The 20,117-nt window shown below is 35.4% G+C and overlaps 1 protein-coding gene across 1 annotated transcript in view; it reads left to right on the top strand.

The window, feature by feature from the left end:
- Positions 1-20,117, top strand: part of kcnq1.2 (potassium voltage-gated channel, KQT-like subfamily, member 1.2) — a 133,785-nt gene that overhangs the window by 72,079 nt on the left and 41,589 nt on the right. The window contains exons 16-19 of the mRNA XM_042753170.1: positions 14,978-15,053; positions 15,903-15,997; positions 16,124-16,164; positions 19,370-19,431. Coding sequence (XP_042609104.1) covers positions 14,978-15,053; positions 15,903-15,997; positions 16,124-16,164; positions 19,370-19,431 — 274 coding nt within the window. The remainder of the gene's footprint in view (positions 1-14,977; positions 15,054-15,902; positions 15,998-16,123; positions 16,165-19,369; positions 19,432-20,117) is intronic.

Here is a 20,117-nt window from a genome sequence, read left to right as displayed (position 1 = left end):
GAATGAACCACCGCTTATTTGCGCAATAGCTGCGAAACCACTGCTTTGGCTTTACTTTCTCATTTACTGGAGCTTATAAAGTTTCCAATCGAGACAAAGACGAACCAAATGCTTTGTGAATAATGAGCAGGTACTGTGAATGCAGTGCATTATGGGTTGGGAGAGCACAGTGATAAACACAGGCTGTTAAAATCTTTTATGGTGTGGTGAATATTGCTATACTTGCAATAAAATGAGAAATGAGGGACCTGGGAAAGGAAAGCAGGCTTGTTGTACGCCGCAGGGGTTTGTTGACTGCGGTCAGTCATTTTCATATGATGTTATGTAAATTGTGTTTGCATTATATAATTACACTACCGTTTAAAAGTTTGGGGGTAGTATGATTTTTTTTTTTTCGTGTTGTTGAAAGAATTATCAAAGAAATCTTCAAACAATCACCAATTCTTCAGATCATAAAAAACAAAAAAAAACAAAAAAATTTAAAAAAATTAAAAAGATATTAAAACACAAAACACCGGTTTTCTTTTGTAATATATATTAAAATGTAATTTATTGCTGTGATCAAAGCTGATTTTTTCTGGAAGAAGTAAGTTTACTACTTTTAGGATGCATTAAATTGATCAAAAGTGACAGCAGAGACATTAAATGTGAGCATTAAATCTTATCAGTGCAGGTTATTCTGAAGAAAATATGTTTGCATTAAAAATCTTAAAATCTTAACCTTTGACCTCTATTTTTGTATTGTTGAATATCCTGTTTTGTTCAGAAATGTGTCTGATTATAAGTAAAATGTGTTGTAAATGCTGTTTCATGTTGAGTTTTATCTGTAGACATTCTTTTTGGAACATGTTCATAAATATCAAAACGGTGATTGTTATAAGTTGGCAGTGTTTTTGTTTGCCTTAATCCTTCTAGAAATCTGTTGTGTCTGTGAGAGGTGACTATGACTCCGCTCTTATTAAACAGACTTTTTTCTCAAGGAATGATTATAAATAACTTTGTGTGAAGCAGAAACATCACCTCCCTCCTTAATAATCATATAAAACTCTTGAGTGTGATTCTTTCTCAGTGAGTATAAAGATTAATCTAGCGGATGGTTCTGGAAACGACGGCACCTGGCAGCTTCCAGGAACAAGCAGACCGAGTTTAATCATTTATGGGAAGATTCATTTGATGTGAGTGCGTCTTGGCTGAGCTCTCCAGGAGTGTGTGTATGTGTGTGTGTGTGTGTGTGTGTGTGTGTGTGTGTGTGTGTGTTTGTACACGTAAGATTGTTAAAATGTTTCCGCCACTCAGATAAATGTGTAACAAACAGAAGCTCACAAGAATCTGGACACGTTCAAAATACCACAGCCCTTCATTCTAGAGCATTTAGAACACTGCATTTCATTATAGAACTCTATCAAAATAATTCATCTGTTCTAGAATTTTAAAATTAGCCTCTTAAAGGGGTCATCGGATGCCCATTTTCCCCAAGTTGGTATCATTCTTTTGAGTCTTTTAACGAAAAGTCTATAGCATATGTTGGTTATAATTTCTCAATGGTAGTGTAAAACAACACTGTTTTTACCCTGTCAAAAACAGCTCTGTTTTCAGCGACCCATTTTTGTGCATGTTCCTTTAAATGCAAATGAGCTCTGCTGGCCTCTCCTCCGTTGGGTGACGAGCAAGCGGCAACCTTCCGGTCTTTCTCGTGAAACCAACACGAAAGTGACTAAAACTGCAATTCATCGACTGGCCACTAGAGGCTGACTCCAAAAGGGATTTCACATAGAACTACTGGTTTTCTCCCAATAAGTTCATATACAGCCTATTAAAATAATGCTGTAAAAAAGAGACTGAAAAGAAAGACACTTCAAATAAATATTTTAACGCGTGTGAATAAATCCAACCACCCCTATAGATTTAAGTTTCACTTTCTATAGTCTGTGACCGACAGAGAAGCATCTTGGTGGCAGGGATTTAAAACTTTAATAAGACTCAGATTAAACACAGACAGAGTGAAAGACTGGATTTTTTTCGATCAGGTAGGGTACAATAATTTCAAAACATTTCAGCCTGTTTATATATATATCAAGTATATATTATTTATCTCGTATAAGCTGCATTTGGTTGAGTTACGCTGCAGTAAAGCGCTTCGTTGTAGTACTACGGTGATTATCTCTTCAGCGTGCAGTGCGTGCAGGACAAACAACAATCCAGAATATGAATAACTATGACTGGGACTGTCATATACATAACAATATAATAAGAAAACTATTATGATAAAACGCTGTACATTTTTTAAGTTTAGTTACTGTGTTTCTACACATTGTTGCGTGAAGAACGTGTCCACAAAAGGAGTTCATTCAGAGCCGCGCAGACACGTTCATGCATTCGGGGAATTTTGTGCAGATAGCCTGTAAGTCCTAATATTAACGTTATGTTGTATATATAGCGAAGCGTATTCTATATGAGATAAATGATGAGTTACATCCCATTGATTAAAATCCTGCTGCTTCATTCTACTGGTCATCTTCAGCGCACGCAGCTCAAAACAGAGATGCAGAACATTAATAACGAATTTCATATACATAACGTTATAATGAGAGTACTATTGTAAGAAATATTGTGAATTGTTAGGGTTTCGCTGACGTTTAATGTTAACTATCTTTTAATCAAAACATAAAACATTATTTACCTTGTTTGTATCTGCGAGGCATCCGTTACACATTTTCTCTGTGTGTAAACGTCAGTAATCATGAATGTTGAATGTCTGACTTGACTCAATGTATTTTGCCCTGCCCCCAAAACTATGATTCGACTATTAGTCGAATATCGCCACTTTCAGTCTACTTTTATGTAACTATCAAAAACCTTATTCATGTACACCCCAAAAATATAATATATATTACATAAATATATAATAATTATATATATATATATATATATATATATATATATATATATATATATATATGTATATATATATATATAAAATTTATTTGTCTTGTTGCATTTCCCCTTATTTTCTCACCCAATTTTTTTTTATTTTGTTTCCACATTTTTTAATTCACATCAGTGTTAGAGATTATGTTATAAATATTTTGAATTAGTTACTATTTTTATATTCTGTTTTAATTAAAAAAAAAATAAGGATTGGAGTCCTGAACGTTTTGTTCTAGAATCCTTTCCTACTTTCTTGTAGCTCTCAAATTCAGTCCAGGTCCCCGAATTCTGTTTCAGATCTCTGACAGCTGGTGTTTTATCTTAGAATCTTTGAGCAGTTTTCATTCTAGAACTGATTGTGTCACATCAGCACGTTGTAAAACACATTCAGATTCAGTTTTTGGCACAGTTACAGTAAATGTTAAGATGAATTTTCATACCTTGAGCCCTGCGTTGTTAACATGCTTGTGTGTGTAGTACTGCCCTGCTCAGCTGTGTGTGTGTGTGTGTGTGTGTGTGTGTGTGTGTGTGTGTGTGTATGTGTGTGTGTGTGTGTGTGTGTGTGTGTGTGTGTGTGTGTAAATGTGCTGTGGACTCTTCATTAAGTCTGCACACGTGTCGAGGGAGAAACTCTGTTCACGTAACTATCTGTCTCTCTCTTCTCTTTTTTTTAGGGCTTTTGAATTTAATTGAGAATACCTTTTAAATTCCTATTGATTTTCCAAAATTTCAATATTCAGTTTGAAGTAGTGAACATGATGTGGAATTGTAGTATAGTATTTTAGGAGTCACACTCCTCCACTCCCCTTCTCTGTCCTGTGAGAGCGCTATTCTCTGTCCTCCTCCTCCTCCTCTCTCATCCATCCATCAGCTCTTGTCGTCTGCTTGAGTAGTTTAATGACTCTGTTAGAGCTCTCTCTCTCTCTCTCTCTCTCTCTCTCTCTCTCTCTCTGCTGGTTTATGTCCGTTCCTCCTTCACACAACCCTCAATCAACTCATTAACACAGAACCAGAACTCTAATTTAATTACACTCTTGTTTTCTTCTGATGATTATTTTTTCACCTATTTTTCATTCTGTTTCTACAATATTCAATTCACACCAGTGTTGTGATATTTTGATATTTTCTGTTTTTATTTTCATTTTAGTTAGTTTTAGTTTAGTCCATTTAGTTGAAGATGTTTTGAAACATAGTTTAATTTTAAATACTATTAAAGTTGTACATTTTTTAATTAGTTTTTATTTTTATATTTTCTGTTTTAATTTTAGTAAAAAAATATCTTTTTTAGCTTTTGTTTTTTTATGTCTAGTTATTATTTTTTGTTTCAGTTTTATTTTTAGCTATTTTAGTGCATCAAGTTAAATAGTGTAAATGAAAGTGAGAAATGTTGCCTTGAAGCTGGTTGAAATAAAATTGTAATACATTTTATTTTTCAGTTATTTATATGTCATTTCTACTTTTAAGTTTACACTTTGTGTATTGACAGTCGTGTTTGAATCAGGTTTTGTGTCTCAGATGAGAGTTCGTATCAGTCCGAGAGACTCCATCATTTCAAGATAACGAGAAGAGATGATGCTCTCCCTTTATCTGTTTTTGCTTGGAAGAAGTGCAGGATTTACGTTCACACACACTTGGGGTCGTGGAGGATCCTAAAGAGACCATTTGCTCAAATTTATTCGTGTTGCCCGTGAAAAACACAGAGATCATCTTTCTCTTTTTTTCCCCCTCTCTGCTTTCGGCCGTGAACTCTCTCTGCCCAGTCACCCGATCTGTAAAAACAAAACATAAGTGAATAATAACCATGAGCTCTTACTGAACGCTATATCATCGCGGCCTGGTAAACGCAGTGACCTCAGTTTTCAGAAATATTACCCTGCGAATGCTTCTGTGGCTCTGGAACAGCTGTGCCCAGATCAGCTTAAAATATCCCAACAACACACACTCACAAGGAAAGCATGCTGAAGAGATGAACCCGCAGCTTCATTCCAGAACCTGAGTTCCATTATAGGTCACCAAGTTTAAGTTGAGAATTATGTTTATGAAAATTCTACATTTAAATCTGGAGTTCTGACATTCAATCTAGAAGTAATTTTATTTAAAACATCGATATTGTATATTATTTGCTAAGAGACATGGCTTGTTTTAAATGGTTGGTTTTGTGTTATTACATAGAGTTCTGTACAAAAGCTTGATTAACTTCAGACAAATGGAAAATTAACTACGCATTACGTTTTTTCATCGTATTGTGTGATAGTGTGTTGCACTTAATTATTTTTATAAGAAATACATTATTTTATTCACCAAAGATGCAATAAATTGATCAGAAGTGTAAGTAAAGACATTATTAATAATATTTTTATTAATTCTAAATTTAATTCTGGAACTCTCACATTCAATTCTAGAAGTTGTTTTATTTAAAAATGGAATTTTAGAACTTGATTTTTTTTTGTTAAAATTTTAATAGATGTGATTAGTTTCAAATAAATGCAGTTCTTTTGAACTTTCTATTAATCAAAGAATCTTGAAAAATAAAAAAATATCACAGACAAATATATGAAGCAGGAACTGCGCAACTGTTTTCAACATTGATAATAATCAGAAATGTTTCTTGAGCACCAAATCAGCATATTAGAATGATTTCTGAAGATCATGTGACACTGAAGACTGGAGTAATGATGCTGAAAATTCAGCTGCGCATCACAGGAATATATTACATCTTAAAATATATTCAAATAGTAAACAGTTGCTTTCAGTTGTAATATCATTTCAGAATTTTACTGTATTTTTACTTGATCAAATAAATGCAGCCATGGTAAGCAGAAACCAAACTTTTGAATGCTAGTGTGTGTCATTTATACATAGCTGTATTCTTCAAAACACATAACCCAATTTTGAATATAGAATTGCTAATATATAGAAAGAAACCTCCACAGAGATGATTTTGGCTGTGCATTAATAAACATGCCAACAGTAATGTTTTCACTGTGAGATTGTGTCGATCCTAACACACAATTCAACCTTCGAATCCCATCCAAAAGCTCATTATGATGTGAGTTTTGGAGTGTGAATCAGCAGCTGATGGTTTTCTCCATCTTGCAGGGTCGTGTTGTTTCAACAGTCGCTGACCGTCACACCTCCACTAATATCATGTTTTATGACAAATGACCTCGCACACCCAGCTTTTCTACTGCCTGCATTGTTTTCAGACGTGAGCATGTGTGTTGTTTGTTGTGTGTGATGAACTTTAACGGTCAAATATACTGTATGTGGGCTGTTGAGTGAAACTGGAACGCTTTGTGTTCACCGACCACATTATAACCTCTAATACACTCTGAGTTCAGTAAGAGGGTTCATGTACAAGTCAAAATTCTTGCTAAGCGCTTAGATACCCCTGATACTGAGCGAGTGTCGTCCAGAGGCGGACAGAAACTAGATGCGAGAGATGCAAGACTGTTAGTGACGTCACAAACAGCTTTAATGGAGATCACTAATGATGTGAGGCACGGTATTTAAAGGGATAGATGACCTAAAAAGGAAAATCACCCCATGATTTACTCACCTTAAAGCCATCCTAGGTGTATATGACTTTCTTCTTTAAGACCAATGCAATAAAAGTTTTATTTAAAAAAGTCCTGGCTCGTCCGAGCTTTATAGTGTTGAAATTTTGAAGTCCAATAAAGTGCGTCCATCCATCATAAAAAGTGCTCCATGTGGTTCCGGGGGGTGAATAAAGGCCTTCTGAAGAGATTCGATGCGTTTGTGTAAGAAAAAGCTCCATTTATAAGGATGGCTTTAGGGTGAGTAAATCATAGGGTAAATTTCCTTTTTGGGTGAACTAAGGGAACATTTAAGAACATTTTAATTACTTTTTAATTATGTCTATTTAAAAGTAATTAAAATGTATATATATATATATATGTATGGGTTTTTTTTGTGTGTGTGTGTGTGTGTGTGTTTTTTTTTTTCAAGTGTGTGCGCGTGTGTTTGCATTTTATTTAATGAGTAAGCTTTTAGTTTATGGCACATGGTGGAGTATATATAACTCAATAATCCATCATTGTAATTTTACATTTGATTTTATTGTTTTTATAAAGATTTTTTATGGACATTTTGTGGGGCTTATGGCACAGTTAAAACCCTTTTGAAAGTATTAGTTAACATATTGGGGGGGAAACAGGCATAATTAGTTAATAATGCAGTTATTTTGTTTTAGCATGTATAATTCCTCTTCCTCTCATTCCACTGCAAACCAATTCAGTTCAGATTCACACTCATGAATTAAAGTGGAGCCAGTTCTTGAATCTTATTCAGTCCTCACACAAACCTTGTGACGTGTGTGTGTGTGTGTGTGTGAGAGAGAGAGCCCCTCACACCTTCACCTTCTGAGGGAGGTGAAGCTCTCTGTCAACACTTCTACTTCTCTTTCTCTTTCCTTGCCTCGTTTTTCTCCTCTCCCGTTGCCAAAAGCGATCCGCGCCAGGCCGTCCTCCCGTTCTCTGTTTCCTCTGGCTTTTCCTCGTGTCTCACACACACTGGAAACACATCAGTCTTCCAGTAACAAGCACACACACACTGTTCTCAGGTGTCTTGCATTCCCTGACCGCCTGTCCTTGAAACACACTGTTGGTTTCTCTTCAGGGAGTCAGTCGGGGGAGACCGGCCTTTAACCGAACAAAAGCTGCGACCGCAAGAGAAAGAAGTAATTAGGAGGAGGAGGCCCCCGTGTAGCACAGTGTGGCTAGTTTACAAGGACAAAAAGCTGAAAGAATAAGTTCTTAGAGAGGGGGAAGTAGTTTTATAATCTGCAGGTCTGAATGGAGAGACTGTAGTTTGAGGTCAAGGTGCCACAGCGGGGGCCGAATCAAAGAGCTAAAGCAGGCTGAACTGGGCTCCACCGTCCCATCCCTCGGCCCACGGCGCTCTGATATGCTGTTATTAACTCTGAGTATGAATCAGAAGATAGTTTAAAGGGATAGTTCACCTAAAATGAATGCTTACGTACCCTCATCTATTTCTAAACCTGCATTTCTTCTTGTTTAGTAAAAGAATGTTTGCAGTGCTGTTTACCATACAGTAGCAATGCAAAAAAAAAAAAAAAAAAAAAAAAAACAAACAAACAGAAAAACAGAATAAAGCACCATAAAACAACCCATACATCTTGTGGGTTATGTTTTCTGGAGCCATATGATAATTATTTAATTTTCAAATTGAATATAATAATAATAATAATAATAATAATAATAATAATATAACATATAACATATAACATATAAAATATAATAGCATAATAGCAAAAATATAATGAAATAATTAATCAAATTTGATTGTCAGTTAAATTAATTAAAATCTATGCATTTAAGAAGTTATTTATAAAATATATATAAAATATAAGCATGTGTGTGTGTGTGTGTGTGTGTGTGTGTGTATATATATATATATATATTATATTATTGTTTATTTTTAATAAAAAATACTTATATTTATTATTTTTATAATATATATATATACACACACAGTTTGTTAAATGTAATAAAATTTAATTAATTTATTAATTTTATGTTTATATACATATATTACATATATTTTTTATTATATAGTTATTTGTAGTTCATCATTATTTTTAGTTAACTTATTACTCCATATTAGAATGATAAATTATTTTTATTTCTAAAGATATAATTTAAGTAACTAATAAACACACACCCACACACACAAACATATTAAAAATAAATTATATTAAATAATTTAACTTATTAATAGCAGATTAGTCAATTATTAATTTATATATATATATATATATAATTTTTCTTTCTTGATCCATATGATGACTTTATGTATGGAATAGACCAAAGCAGATCTGAGAGCTAATTTGGGTCTTTTTCTCACATAAATCTATCAAATGAAATCAGAAGACCCGGAATATAGAGAAATAATGACATGAGCCATTTTTATTACACTTTTATGATACTTTTTGACCTTGACAGTTCCTGCTCACAGTATGCTATCATAGACTATTATACTAAACATCTCCTTTACTTTTTTTCGAAAGAAAGAACTCATAAGTAAACATGGGTAAATGGTGACACATTTTATTTTTAGGTGAAGTAAGCCCACAATAGGGCACAATAACAATAACACGTCTAATCCAGCTAAACAGGCCGCAGTCGTATCAGAACATGAGAAACCTGCACCCATTTCTTTGTATGCCAGAAGTAACTTTATCTGCACTTTTTCTCCCTTGTTTCTTTTTTTCTCCATCTGTGTGAACTGGGCCAGCGTTTCATTCTTAATAACTGACTGTCATCCGAGCTGGAGGTGACACACCGTGTATATAGTCACAGTTTATATTGACTGTCAGCCGGTCAGATTGCATGTTATTGCATAACTTGGCTTCTGTTACTGTGTGTGTAATGCAGTAACCACTTTCGAGGTTTAAACCCCGACGGCTGTCTTTGAAATGCTTTCTTGCTGATTGCGTGATTATTTATGCCTCACAGGGGCTACAGCCACTTCCTCTTCCTGTCAGAGAGAACGGACACTTGCTAAAATCACCGCTCGGTAATTCATTAATGATCCAGCTGCCCTACAGTACATCTTTTCTGCTTCTATCTTATTTCTGGAGACAGATCCAAACAAATCCAGTGAAATAAATAAAGCTTGTCACTGTATACATGTTCCTGCCATACAGTCACTGCTGTGGAGCTGTAACTAAAACTTATGCTCAGCAAGACTGCATTTATTGGGTCATAAATACAGTAAAACCAGTAATATTGTGAAATATTATTACAATTCGAAATAAATATTTACTATTTGAATATATTTTAAGATGTAATTTATTCTTGTGATCAAAGCTGAATTTTCAGCATCATTACTACAGTCTTTAATGTCACATGATCTTCAGAAATCATTCTAATATGCTCATTTGCTGTTTAAGAAACATGTCTGATTATTATCAGTGTTGAAAACAGTTGTGCTGCTTCGTATTTTTGTTGAAACTGTGATGCATTTTATTTTTCAGGGTTCTGTGATGAATAGAAAGTTCAAAAGAACAACATTTATTTAAAACAGAAATAATTTGTAACATTATGTCTTTACTGTCACTTTTGATTAATGCATCTTTCATTTCTTTCAATTTTTTTTGTATTTTATTTAATTTCAACAAGATAATTTTTTTTAATGATTTTAATTGTAGTTCTATTTACTAAAGTAACCCTGATTTAAGTACAGAAAGTTCAATTAAAAATGTTGCTAAAATAAAACAGTTTTATGTTTTTTATATTTTATTTCTTTTTTTATATAAAATGTTGTTTTGTTTATTTATTTTTTTTGTTTGTTTTTTAGAATTACTTAACTTACTTAAAAATAGACTGACACTTCTAAACTCTAAACTAAATTTTTCAGTCTTCATTAAGAGCAAGAAAATCAAGGCCAATCAGAACATACTAATATGCAGCATTGTGGACCAATGAGATTTTACTGTGGGCGGGGATTAGTGCTGGGCGGTTTGAACAAAAATTTATATCACGGTTTTTTTCTAAATTATGTCGGTTTCCTGGTTTATGACGTTTTTTTTTTTTTTTCTCATGCATAATCAGGTGTACAATGCATTTTCTGCTGGTTGATATTCCAAGACGTGCTTTTAGCCCGACAGCACTTGCATAAAATGGTTGTTTGGTCGACGTCGGATTTTTGGAAACCAAAACCCTCCAAACAACAGACCAGGCACTTTTTGGCACAAGTTCTTCTGTCATGTTCTACTAGTTCTGCAGCATCCATCTTCCCTGTAACGCCTGTTTCACACATACTCCGTCTGCAGTGCATGTGCAGTCCGCATCACGGACTCATTGTGCTTTCACACAGGACACGTTTGCAGTCCGCTACTGATCCGCGTCTGTTTAATCCACAAACACAACATTTGTTCATTGTTTTGATTTCATATCATGTAAAAAAACATATATATATATATATATTTTTCAGCATTGTGAGTCTTTTATCACAGAACAGTAACAATCTTTCATAGTTATAGACATTAGTTTAAACTCAATAAATATAAACAACGCATTATTCATGCATTTAACTTCTAGGTTTGTATAATAAGCTGCTCAAGCAAGCGGCAAAACATTTAAACACAATAATTAGCCTACTTTTCTTGTTAAAATATTTCAAATTAAAACACCACAGACAGAAACAGTCTCGTGCCTTTTTGCATTTAAATCTTTATCACAAGCAATCCCACAGGTCTTAATGAACTTTGTTTTTCTGCCTCCATAAAAGTGAATATATATATTGTTTTCCTTGTTTATCTAAAAGTGCACTTTTTCTTGTTTTAAACCTAACCAAAAACCCATGTGTTGCATGTGAAACAGCTTTAATTAGTATACATTTGTTGTGAAAATTACTGCATTGCCGTGTCAATCCATGTTCATTTTTCCCGCGAACAATGCGCTGTCACTTTAATTCAGCGCCTGCAGCACAGAAAAAATAGACCCGGTACGTAAACGATCGCTGCACTGCTGCAGACGCACTGCTCCTGGAACGCACTGATGGACCGCAACCTCGTGCAGTATGAACGCTGGAATCCGTTAACATGGGTGCGTAAAAAAAATACGCAACGCAAACGCACTGCAGACGGAGTATGCGTGAAACAGGCAACACCAGAGCACTACTGTGTTTACCCTCACCATGCCTCGCAGTCGCTGCTTAGAAGTGCAACATTGTAAAGGGTCCCGCGGCCGCTGCACAGCATAACGTTCCGAACGTCGAGTAATTAAATACATCGGTATGGCGGTATATTAAAAATTAATATCGTAATGAAAATATACACCGGTTTTCGGTGTGAACCGGTATACCGCCCAGCACTAGCGGGGATAAATGCTTTTGGGTCCAAAAAAAGGTTCCATGACAATAGATGCATGCATTTTTTTTTTTAAATAATGAATAATTACGGGGAAGTCGTGGCCTAATGGTTAGAGAGTCGGACTCCCAATCGAAGGGTTGTGAGTTCGAGTCTCGGGCCGGCAGGAATTGTGGGTGGGGGGAGTGCATGTACAGTTCTCTCTCCACCTTCAATACCACGACTTAGGTGCCCTTGAGCAAGGCATCGAACCCCCCAACTGCTCCCCGGGCGCCGCAGCATAAAATGGCTGCCCACTGCTCCGGGTGTGTGTTCACAGAGTGTGTGTGTGTGTTCACTGCTCTGTGTGTGTGCACTTCGGATGGGTTAAATGCAGAGCACTAATTCTGAGTATGGGTCACCATACTTGGCTGAATGTCACGTCACTTTAACTTTCACTTTCATATACATCTTTGCTGTAAAATATTTCATAGGCTAAATTTTGCTGTCACGTATAATAAAACTTGTTGGAAACCCATAGTTATAAAAAAAGGAAAGGTTTTGGAAACTTTGGAGAACATGTTTTAAGCACAAATGCTGCAGGACGAGTTTGAGGTTTGAGCTAGTAATCTTAACGCTTGCCAATAGTGAGTTGTGTTGTTCAGTAATCTTGTGAAATCTTCTGCATGTGTAGAATTGAATGTGAACATGTGCGAGGCGTGTGTTATCCTGCATGTGTCCGTGTGCCACTATAATGCGAGGAGGCAGTTTTGTGATTAAACAGCATGTGTTTCATGTTTTGAGGGCATGTGTTTTCTTTCCCAATCATGTTAGGATCTGAGACACACACACACACACACACACACACACACACACACATGCATGGATGTTTGCATATTGTTCACATGCATTTCCTGCAAGAGGACAGGATGGTGGGTGTTTGAAGGGGCTTTGATCTGTGTGCTTTACGGTGTGTGTCAGCGCTGGGACTGCTGGGAGCTTTTGTCCGGCTGTCCCCACCTCTAATTAAGACGTCGTCTGTGTTTGCGGACAGGGACGGAGCGCCAGAGGCCACAGCAGAGGGAAGTGATTTGTGTTTTGTAGATCAGTGACAGCAAAGAGAGTTTTATCATGACAGACTCAAGCTGAGAGGAATCAACACGAGACTCACGGAATGGCTTTACAGATGTCACAGTATGTGTGTGACGGGCCCAAGTCCTTTCAAGAAAGACATAAAAGTCTAATTATATATATGTAAACAAACAAAAAAAAGTATACTGTATATACTGTATGTATATATATATATATATATATATATATATTTAAGCAACAGTAATTTATTGAAAATTATTTGTAATTTATATTATTCCTATTTTCATATATATATATATATATATATATATATATATATATACACACACACTAACACACATAGTTATGAATATTATTATTGTTCAATTATTTATTTATGTATCTTATTTATTATATTATTTATCTTATTATGTACATATTTAGCTTTTTGCAATGTGGGTGTGTGTGTGTGTGTGTGTGTGTGTGTGTGTGTGTGTGTGTATATATATATATATATATATATATATATATATATATTTTATATATATATATATCTTATATATAAAAATAATATAATATATCTCAATATAAATATATACATTTATGTATGTACATATTTAGCTTTTTGTAATGTATATACATAAATATATATACTGTATATTTAATTAGTGACGTGTGTGTGTGTGTGTGTGTCTGTGTGTGTGTATATATTTAGCTATTTTTAATGTTTATCATATACTACTATGTAATTTTTAACATTTCTATTTTCATATTACGTGCAGCTCTATAAACAAATATATAAATAAATATATTTATTTATTCATCGGGAGGAAGTGACACCCTCTTTATATATGTAATATAATTATAGAATTATATATGTGATAATATATACTCTCTCTCTCTCTCTCTCTCTCTCTCTCTCTCTCTCTCTCTCTCTCTCTCTATATATATATATATATATATATATATATATATATATATATATATATATATTAAAAAAATAGCAACTTGTAATATTTATAAGACATACTATTGTGTATTTACTTGTATTTTTATTTATTTTTGATTCTTTTACTCTTCCTGTTTTCCTATTATATACAATAGGGCTACAGTACATGTGCGCATCACATGTAGGTATATGTCACATCACAGAAGTCGGAGGGGTTTGGAATGACATCTCATGACATGTTTGTGACGCATGTCTTTGTTTGGTTGTTAACTGGAGGAAGTGACACCTTCTTTTGAACATTTTCTCCACTCACGAGTGCCGTGTGTGTTTGTCCTGTAGTGTAGTCAGTTCTCTGTCTGAAGTATGTGTGCTGGAATGTAAAGCAATTTAAGTGACCAACAACCATCGACCATGACCCACATACACACGCCACACTCAGAATCACTTTACACACATCCTTAAAGAGACAGTACACCCCAAAATAAATGCTGTCATCATTTCCTCAGCTCAAACCCGTATGACTTTCTTCTGTGTGTGAATCCAAAATATATAGATGCTTATACGATGAAAACAAAACTCTGGTCTGGAACGACATAAATGTGTGAGTGAATAATGTCAGAATTTCTCTCTACGTATGAGCTGTTCCTTTAAGATGCTCTCGTTAGACTGTGTTGTGGATTTACTAGGGCTTTGATGTCAAAGGTCATCGTCGGGGTCACTGATAACAGGCCAGACGCGTTCTTTAGCTGAGCTGATTCGACTCCAGACGTGTTTTTGAGATGCTTGTCTGCACAAGGTCAAGGTTTTTATCTAGTCTTGAGTGGCAGAAATGAGCTTTGTTTTTCCACTAGGGCCTGTTTACAGTGAACACAGCCTGACATGACTGCTGCTGCATGGATTTCTGTGTAGAAACTTTGGCAAGGCTGCATAAGGAAATAACAGGGTGTTTGAGCCAAAAAACCCCAAGTGCCCTCCCTTAGAGAGAGAGGGAGAAAGAGAGAGAGTGTGTGTGTGTGTGTGTGTGTGTGTGTGTGTGTGTGTGTGTGTGTGTGTGTGTGTGTGTGTTGTGATGTGCGTCTGTTGTTATTGTCACCAGGTTTTACTGCCACGTACACACACAGACACACACACACACATACAGCAGGCCTGCTCTGTGTTTTCTGACGCTGTGTGTTTGTTTATTTTGTTCTCCGCAGACTTTCCCACGCACACAAATCTGCCATCAAGGTCATCAGAAGGATGCAGTACTTTGTGGCTCGACGGAAATTTCAGGTACTTTTATTTTGTTTTTGTATGTCAGAATCATGAGATCAAGTGCAGATCCATATATATATATATATATATATATATATATATATATATATATATATATATATATATACTGTATATACTTTATACTGTATATGTGTGTGTGTGTAATTTCTTTTTTCTAGATAAAAATTAATGTTACTAATATTACTTTTAATATATAATAATAATCATCATATTTTGTGTAATATATTATTGTTTTATATGTATTTTGTGTGTTTTTAATTTTTCAATTTTAATTAAATTTTTACTATTCCTATTACCCTGTTTTTATTATATTATTTTCACCACACCACACACACATATATGAAACTTTTCATATTTTAGTGCATATTTATAAAAATTCAATAAAAAAAAGTGAAAATTACTTTAGTTTTCATACTTTCAATAAGCTTCATTCATGAAACACAAGCAGATCAAGTTTGTTTGAATGCTCATAAAACCAAATAACCACTTAAAATTTTAATAATTTTTTGAATAATAATTTACACAAAAATTTGTTCTTGTGAACAACCCAATTAGTCAGGAAGCTACTAAAACAATTTATTATTACATTAACATTTATGCGTTAAGCAGACGCTTTTATCCAAAGCAACTTACAAAAGAGAAACCAAAGCAATTTAAAAACAGTGATCTAAACCGAAGTGAATAAATATGCTCAAGTAAACTTTCAGTCAAAACTGAGACAAGTTGCATACCTTTGCTATTATTGTTATCAAGTTAAATTGAGCTATTATAACAAAGCGTGGAAGTTCAAGGCCCGAGGGAGCTGTGATGACAATGGTTCTCATGGATACCGTCTCTGTCCCGCAGCAAGCGAGGAAACCATACGACGTGCGGGACGTGATCGAGCAGTATTCGCAGGGCCACCTGAACATGATGGTCCGCATCAAAGAGCTGCAGAGAAGGTGAGACTCTGTGTGACGTCACCTCAGAGTTTATTCCCGTTCCTTCCCACAAAACCAGTGGCGTAGGCGGGATTTCCAAACAATCGCTGTGTATTTCACAGTTTCCTGCTGTTTTTCCTCTCGCAGGTTGGATCACACATTGGGAAAACCTGGAATGTTCCTGCCAGGTAAAGAAAAACTGAGTTTTCAAATGTTCCCACATCAAATACACTTTCAAAATGCATGAAGAAAAGCACAAAGAATAAAGCACAAAATCGTAATGCTTCCGTGATCTATTATACTTGCTTTTATGTACTAGCTAACAATGAACCCAGATTGTTAATTGAAACTAAACTGCAAACATGGAAACACAGGCAAGTGCAGAAAATATTTTTATTATAACATTGCATGCAACTCATTAACATGTAACAATAATAATTCAATATACGGCAACTTTAACCACTCTAAACGGATGTTAGCCAATCAGAAGTCATTTACAAGTTAAATGACCTCTGATTGGCTAATAGCATACATACATGCAAATACAGACATCACATCCATCTCATTAACTTACAGCCTCCCATAATAGAACTTGAATAGACCAAAGTGAATAGAGGAGGGAGATGTAATGCAAAATAAACACCTTTCGTAAAAAAATTTCGGAAACTTTTTACAAACCCGATTCCAAAAAAGTTGGGACACTGTACAAATTGTGAGTAATAACAGAATGCAATTATGTGGAAGTTTCAAATTTCAATATTTTATTCAGAATACAACAAAGATGACATATCAAATGTTTAAACTGAGAAAATGTATCATTTTAAGGGAAAAATAAGTTGATTTTAAATTTCATGGCATCAACACATCTCAAAAAAGTTGGGACAAGGCCATGTTTACCACTGTGTGGTATCCCCTCTTCTTTTTATAACAGTCTGCAAACCTCTGGGGACTGAGGAGACAAGTTTAGGAATAGGAATGTTGTCCCATTCTTGTCTGATACAGGCTTCTAGTTGCTCAACTGTCTTAGGTCTTCTTTGTCGCATCTTACTCTTTATGATGCGCCAAATGTTTTCTATGGGTGAAAGATCTGGACTGCAGGCTGGCCATTTCAGTACCCGGATCCTTCTACGCAGCCATGATGTTGTAATTGATGCAGTATGTGGTCTGGCATTGTCATGTTGGAAAAATGCAAGGTCTTCCCTGAAAGAGATGACGTCTGGATGGGAGCATATGCTGTTCTAGAACTTGGATATACCTTTCAGCATTGATGGTGCCTTTCCAGATGTGTAAGCTGCCCATGCCACACGCACTCATGCAACTCCATACCATCAGAGATGCAGGCTTCTGAACTGAGCGCTGATAACAACTTGGGTTGTCCTTGTCCTCTTTAGTCCGGATGACATGGCGTCCCAGTTTTCCAAAAAGAACTTCAAATTTTGATTCGTCTGACCACAGAACAGTTTCCCACTTTGTCACAGTCCATTTTAAATGACCCTTGGCCCAGAGAAAACGCCTGCGCTTCTGGATCATGTTTAGATATGGCTTCTTTTCTGACCTATAGAGTTTTAGCCGGCAACGGCGAATGGCACAGTGGATTGTGTTCACGACAATGTTTTCTGGAAGTATTCCTGAGCCCATGTTGTGATTTCCATTACAGTAGCATTCCTGTATGTGATGCAGTGCCGTCTAAGGGCCCGAAGATCACGGGCATCCAGTATGGTTTTCCGACCTTGACCCTTGGATGATATTATGCCCTGTAGATGATAGTGAAAGTGAAAGTGAAAGTGACGTGACATTCAGCCAAGTATGGTGACCCATACTCAGAATTAGTGCTCTGCATTTAACCCATCCGAAGTGCACACACACAGAGCAGTGAACACACACACACACTGTGAACACACACCCGGAGCAGTGGGCAGCCATTTTATGCTGCGGCGCCCGGGGGGAGCAGTTGGGGGTTCGATGCCTTGCTCAAGGGCACCTAAGTCGTGGTATTGAAGGTGGAGAGAGAACTGTACATGCACTCCCCCCACCCACAATTCCTGCCGGCCCGAGACTCGAACTCACAACCCTTCGATTGGGAGTCCGACTCTCTAACCATTAGGCCACGACTCCCCCACAAACGATGATGATAACTTCAAACTCTTTGCAATTTTTCTCTGAGAAACTCCTTTCTGATATTGCTCCACTATTTTTCGCCGCAGCATTGGGGGAATTGGTGATCCTCTGCCCATCTTGATTTCGGAGAGACACTGCCACTCTGAGAGGCTCTTTTTATACCCAATCATGTTGCCAATTGACCTAATAAGTTGCAAATTGGTCCTCCAGCTGTTCCTTATATGTACGTTTAACTTTTCCGGCCTCTTATTGCTACCTGTCCCAACTTTTTTGGAATGTGTAGCTCTCATGAAATCCAAAATGAGCCAATATTTGGCATGACATTTCAAAATGTCTCACTTTCAACATTTGATATGTTATCTATATTCTAGTGTGAATAAAATATAAGTTTATGAGATTTGTAAATTATTCCATTCCTTTTTTACTCACAATTTGTACAGTGTCCCAACTTTTTTGGAATAGGGTTTGTAGCTCAGAGTAGGTCATTAGGATGAGTTTTTGATACTTCAGAACAAAGCTCCTGCTCTTTGACAAAACGTGATTTTTTAAAATGTTACAATAATGAATTTATAATGTATAAATATAAATCCAAATTGGCAAACGAGCCACTGAGTCATCCATTATAGCTGTCTACTGGATATGATGGTAATGGTAAATTTAGTTTTAAAAGTGTTTTTTTTTCCACCAGATGCCAGAAATCTCCCACCTAAAAATATTTTCCATGAATTATCTCAAGGAATAAAAATGACTAAATGCAGATCTTGAATTTAACATACAGATAATGTTCCCATTTTATATAATATATACACAAAAAAAAAATAATTGCGGGCCAAATAAATAATAATAAAAATCCCTCCCAAACTGCGTAATTAAAAAGTGAGCATTATTACATGTTTTAAAAGACACTTTTTTTCACCCCTGATGAGTTTACAACCTTCCAAGCACAAGCTAATTACAGCAGCAAGAACTGTCTGTTTAAATATAAGGGTGGAAAATAGATTGGAAAAGCCATTTGTGATAGAAAAAGACTGCAAAATGTACAAACCTGACATTTTGAAACTGATATACAAGTTATATATAGAAGTTTTGCCTCGTATAAAGTGTACTGCTCTGGTTTTCAGCCACTTTGTAGTGAAACACGTGAAGAAAACTAAAGAAGGCTTTTATATGAGCAGGGTGGTTTAATAAAACACTATTAATATCAGCTTTTGGCTGTTACATACAGAAAATAATTACTTCTGACTGTCTTGTTATTTCTCTTTATGGTGTTTTCAGAGAAAGGTGTGGATAAGGAATATTATACAGTGGGAGCCCGGCTCATCCGACTGGAAGATAAGGTACAATAGAGACTTTTTATACTGAATTTGTCTCCATTAGTTCCTGTCCACTCATTCTATTGACCAAGTGATCTCAGAGAGTGCTGAAATTTCACATTTCATAAACAATAAGCCTGAGTTAACTCTTTCTCTCACTGATGGTCTCTGAATCCTCTGGCTGTTGCGATCTGCTCGACCTGCTCAGACAGAGAACACGCATACTTCCCTTCAGTCTGTTGTGTTTGTAGAGGAAGCCAGACTGTGATTGAGATTTTAGGATTTTCAGAGATAATGTGATGCAAATCTGTCAAATGAAATCTCGGCAGATGCTCTGGAGCTTGGGTGTCTTTTCCAGCGAATGCGTAGCTGATGAGAGTCTCACTGGCAGATCAATCTATTTTCTGTTTTCCATCCTCATATTTAAACAGGCTTAATAATGACTAATAGTTATAAAATTAATGTATTATATATATATATATATATATATATATATATATATATATATATATATATAATATATACACACACATTAGTGCTTTAATATTAATTAATATTTTGGATTAATTTTGCATGCAAAATAAACATTTTTGTTTACATAATATATGTGTGTATACTGTGTATATTTGTTATGTACATATAAACATGCATGTATATATTTAAGAAAAAAAATATGTTTAATATATTTATATATAATATAAAATATAAGA

This window comes from Cyprinus carpio, chromosome B25, assembly GCF_018340385.1.
Source record: "Cyprinus carpio isolate SPL01 chromosome B25, ASM1834038v1, whole genome shotgun sequence".
Taxonomy (NCBI): Eukaryota; Metazoa; Chordata; class Actinopteri; order Cypriniformes; family Cyprinidae; genus Cyprinus; species Cyprinus carpio.
Note: the sequence above shows the minus strand (reverse complement) of the source record. Positions and strands in the feature narration are given on the sequence as shown.